The sequence below is a fragment of the Fusarium oxysporum genome, chromosome 6 (assembly GCF_000149955.1).
Source record: "Fusarium oxysporum f. sp. lycopersici 4287 chromosome 6, whole genome shotgun sequence".
Classification (NCBI taxonomy): domain Eukaryota; kingdom Fungi; phylum Ascomycota; class Sordariomycetes; order Hypocreales; family Nectriaceae; genus Fusarium; species Fusarium oxysporum.
This window is the reverse complement of record NC_030991.1, coordinates 2,678,594-2,683,762: the sequence shown is the minus strand read 5'-3', so window position 1 is coordinate 2,683,762 and position 5,169 is coordinate 2,678,594. Positions and strand designations below refer to the sequence as shown.

The window sequence follows — 5,169 nt, the reverse complement described above, 5'->3', positions numbered from 1 at the left end:
CCACCTTGGCTGCCCGTGAAGTTGAACAATATAGCTGTTAACAAGGGCCACATCAAGGAGGAAGGCCAGGCTAGTGCCTGTCACGGGCCCCGGCGTAGGGCATGATCATACCTTCAGTATGGCCTCAATTGGTCACCGCGGTCAACGTGGTTCATCTCGTCGTTATAAGCAGCAGCCACTGTCAGTATGTTGATCAGCTTGACAGTCTCGTCATCAAAAAAAAAAAAAAAAAAACGGCATATAGTCTTGGCTTCTGATTTCTTAGACGATGACTTCTTCCTCTACCGGACGACACGCTCATCGTCGGCGCCGGTGAACACGGTAAACAAGAATAACACAAGTTTGTTGTCCTTCCAAGCGATTTGGTTGACCTAGGGATACGTAACGAAGACGGATTAGTAAGGTCTTCTCAGCCAAAAGTGTCTGAAACCAGTATCTGGTTGTCAAGGGTCGGTATCGCTTTGACGCCATTAAATTCGTGCCATTTTTTCACCTTGCCATCATTGTTCTTATCCTAGGCTAATTCTTCGCTGATGCCGCTATTCGTATGAGCCGTGCCAGTAGCCCCCTGGCCCTAGTTGCAGAGGTTGCGGAAGAGAGGTGGAGACGAGAAGATGGTAGATTAGTGATAGTGCCTCAGTAAAAGAAACGTGTATTTTGTGGGTCCCCTGATATATCAATACTGAGTGGCGGGGAATATACATAAAAGGACAGAACAGAGACAGAAGAAGGACGAGCTCCTGGGGACTAGATTGACCCTCAAGTGGGAAAATTAACCTCATTCAATTGGACATCAACCCTACTCGCGTATCCAACAATTCCCAGCCGCCAATCTAACATGTACTCGCCGGAGCTCCTCGATAATTGAAAGGGATAGTAAACCCCTGTTCTGATCAGCACTACCCTTCCTGTATGTGGAATAATGTAAAATCAAACTCTACACCTTGGCAATAATCAACCCTACAAGGTTTAAAGTGGGTCAATAAAATCAACTCTAGTAGAGTTGATTTAGTCATTACTTACTAGGCAGCCGGTCAAGCTGACCGCTTTTAAGCCTTCGGCAGGGTTTACATTAAAACAGAAAATATTAATAGACTGAGGTTATTTTCTCTTTCCCCTAAGAGCTTGAGAAACTGCCTAAACTAGTCAGTAGTGCAAAGGGTTTAAGGCCGGCTAGCTCTATTATACTATATAGTACCTCTTTTTATCTCTATCATCTTGTCTCTTTTTATCCCTTTTTATTTTTAACTTTTCCTAGCTATTTTTCTATTTTCTTTTATTAGTTCCTAGGTATCTCTCTTAGAATAATCTCTCCTATTAAACTTTCTTTTTCTACTACTGGCTATTTCTTTTTGGGAATTGATAGAGCGGCATGACGGTTTTGATACAGAGGCATGACCTTACAGCGGCATGACTTTATATAACATTCAATTGGTCAGTTCTTCGCGGACCCATAAATACTTCCTGACGAACCCAGCGTGACCAGCTCTCTTAACATGACCTTATTCTTACCTCAAGCTCTCCCGGTTCTCAAGATCTTGGCAAAGTAGGATCTCTCAAGAGGACTCGTTTTGAATGGAAAATTTCTTGCTCTGTTTATTGCTCAGGAAACACGTCTAACGCTCTACTCTCTGACTACTATAGAAGGAAGTATATTTTCATCGCTGTCAACTAGCTCCCATTGACTCCTCGTCCTCCGGATGCTCGGTTGCATCCTCCGACCGCTAGCACGGACTCCTGTTGTTCGACCAGATCCGAGGGTGGCTGACTGACTTCGTGTCTGACACTGAGTCGATATGCTGCTTACCTCACTATTGGCCTGCGTGTTACTATGCTGGCTTGCTTCCAACGAGACCCTGGTGAGTGTAGATTTATTGACGATTCGCGGCGGCCGACCTCGCTTACGGCCTGCTCGCTGTCTTGCTGCTAGACTGGTCAGTTGACTGACGTTTTGGCTGCTCCCGCCAATGACCATTCTCGAAGGCACAGGCTGCGCGGTATTCTTGGGTCTGCCACGTAGAGCAGTGGAAATCCTAGGATCAAGAATCCGTCGGTATGGATCTTGGAATGATGAATCTCGTAGTCGCCAATGTGGATGGACATCATATCTAGTGAAAGACGTTGCAGATCCCAGCTTCGCATAGACTTTATGACAACAAGGGACCCCAAGCTCGACAGAAACCGAGCAGTCATCGTTACAGTCTGAGAGAGGCTCTGGAAAGGGATTCCTCCCGGTAGGCATCGCCTTACGAGCAATACGATATTGCTTGTTGATCAACCCAAGCGCCTTCGATGAAATCACTGTTGGTAGATCACCTAGGTAGTCTCCACTTGATCCTAGGTATTCACGGGCAGTAAGAACCTCATCCTGTGCGCAGGCATCCTTGAAGTCACGTTCTTGATCTTTCATCATGTCCTGCATTGCTTCGACGAGTCGATACAAGTGGCTCATGCCGTTCAAGAGATAGCTCTTGATGTTGTTGTTGCTTGCCTCTGTTCCGGAGGTGACGCGGATACCAAAGTTGCAATGCTTGCGGAGGAAGCAGCGTGCCCACTGGGCCCTAACCGGCAGATAGGTCCCATGGAGATAGCGTAGGATGGCTCTTTGGTCATCAAACTTCTTGCAAAGGTCTCTCCACGCCTTCTCGTGGGCCTCCTCTGTTTCAGCAAAGAGTACACGCTTCCACATCATAAGAACCCCTCGGTAGGTGTGAGGAATCTCGTCACCGGTAAGCGCGTGGACCAGCTGTTTGTCCGTAAGGCCGAGCTTAGCCTGTGTCTGAGGGGCTGAATCCTCCCAGTCACTGGCGTCAGGGCTACTACTGCTCTTCCGTTTCTTAGCCCACTTCTGCTTCGATTTAAGCAGGACATTCGAGTTAATGTGATAGATGCAAAGTTGTTGCTGCACATCAGGAAACTGATCATTGAGGGCGGCCTTCATAGAGTCGTCGAAGTCGGTGATAATGACATCAGGTTGCCTAACAGAGTGCTGGCCTATAAGCTGGCGAATGCTCTCAGCGAGGAATTGGAAGCCTTCTCTTCTCTCATTGTCGATCAGGCCGAAGGCTGCGTTGAATACAGTCCCAAGACAGGTCTGACCAGTGGCTTGGAATAAGGGAAGCTTGAATCGATTAGTATTGTATGTGTTGTCAAAGCTTATGACCTCAGGGAACCGCTTCCACATCTGGATACAATAAGGAAACGTCCAGACAAGACCAAGTAGACGGTTTGGTTGGTCATCAGCCCACTTGGCAAGATAGGGAATCTCCATCTCGTCGAAGAGCTTGATTAATGCCGCAGTAGGTGTGTAGCCATTTAGCTTTTCCCGGTTGATGAGCGCGCGGGCGTTGTAGATATCCCTCTGAGTAAATGACGATTCAGGATGTTGCTCTTCGACCACGGCCCGAACATCACGAGCCCGGATGCCGACTCGACGACTTGTTTATTCAATGGTTGCCCTTACTGGCGTAGTGAGTCGTCTATGAGAGGGGTGCGCAGATGATGTGATACTAGGTCCATGGTTATGCTGGCTGTGTTCCAAGTTTGGATGTTGTCGTAGAAGCCATTTGCCCTCTTCCAGGGCTTCAGCAATTACCATCCACTTACAGCCACACTTCCGAGATTTACGTTGTCGAAAGCCTGCGCCTTTTGAAGCCCCTGGCTGTCCAAATCGATCACACTGAAGCGAGTATCTTATCCGTCGTCCTTTATATGAATAGGCATTCCTTCGAACGATGCCAAACCCGTTTTCTTTCGCGAACAAATTGACCAAGTCGAAGAGAGCTTCAGCCGATGGCGCCGGATCGCCTGGAATAGGTGGGTTAGGGATTGGGCCTGGAAAAGGTGAAGAGATTTGTTGAAAAGATAATGATTCTGGTGATTCGGCCCTTGGTGATACTTGAAGAATCTGTGTAGGTGACTTGCGCGGTGGAGAGTATGGTGGAGGAGATTTGTAGGCGTCTGAGCTGAGCGGCGACCAACCCCATCGCTCTCGCCATGCACGCACTCGTTCGTATGACCGAGCAAGGTCAATGGTCAGACTCTGGCCTTCACCAACAACCTGCCGTATAATTTTCATAGCAGATTCGAACTCAGCTCTTGTTGCGGTCGATGGCCGTTGGGCTGGCTCTGGTGGGGAGGAGAAAGGTGGAGGGTCGATTTCGGGACCTGGAATAGGGACTCTGACTCGCTGAAGTCGTGTCCTTCCTGATGGAAACTCATTTAGAAGGTAAATCTCGTAATCAAACCGCAGATCCCACGCAGGTTCGTGGAGGCCCTGCGAGCCGTGGGGCAGTGGGAAGGTCGAAAAAGTCTGTGGATAAGAAGCAAAGAGGTTGCTTAGCGTATCTTCGTCGCCTATTCCATAGTATTGGCCGATGCTTGCTGCGGAACTGCTTGCAGAGTTCGGCCGATTTACGAGTAAAGGAGGGCTAAAACTGGCTTGTCGGCTTATTCGCTGTCGTTTTTCACGGTGTATTTGATTACTAGGGCTTAAGCTTCGCGGCCTACGAAGGCCTATACGTCGTTCTGTTGAACAGGTGCTGGGGTCTCACGTGCAAGCAGGGATACTTTAAGATTACAGCCGAAATGGTAAAACCTCTAAGGGGTAGATTTCAACAGAACACAACATGAATACACCAATTCACATCAATGAACCGAATACACGTAATGTCTGACAATTAAGAGTCTCAATTGCATCTCAGCGACCCGCGCACCCAAATGCATACGACCTTCGGTTCATTCTATCACCATGTCGGCCAAACACGCCGAGAGGACCATTAGCTACGCGTCTCCGGAGGATTGGGACTCCTGGTCCAACGAATTCCAGAAACTGGCGCACGCCTACGACCTATGGCAGTATATTGATCCGACCGATCGTATCCGATGGCCTCAGCGACCAGAACTTCCAGAAATCCGAGACTACCCCAGACAAGCAGATCCGGACGATCCCGATAGTGGCACAATGACGCCCGGCTCAGATTACGTACCGCCCCGGCGAATCGGAGAGTTGACGTCTGAAGGAAGAGCGGAATACGAGCATGATATCAGGATCTACTCTCTGAAAGAAACGGCGTATAGAGAGACGAAGAAACAGGAGCAGAAGCTGGTCGAGTTTGTCCTCAAGACGGTCTCGGCCACGTATCAGAAAACATCCTGCGTCACGGGAGA

At 48.7% G+C, this 5,169-nt stretch overlaps 1 protein-coding gene across 1 annotated transcript; it reads right to left on the bottom strand.

Annotated features, from left to right (window-relative positions):
- Positions 1 to 3,442: 3,442 nt before the first annotated feature.
- On the bottom strand, positions 3,443 to 4,741 carry FOXG_22384 (uncharacterized protein; the record flags this gene model as incomplete). Its single annotated transcript, XM_018402792.1, has 2 exons — positions 3,443 to 4,391; positions 4,728 to 4,741. The coding sequence occupies 2 exons, from the start codon at positions 4,739 to 4,741 to the stop codon at positions 3,443 to 3,445; spliced, it is 963 nt and encodes a 320-aa protein (XP_018256866.1).
- Positions 4,742 to 5,169: the final 428 nt, after the last annotated feature.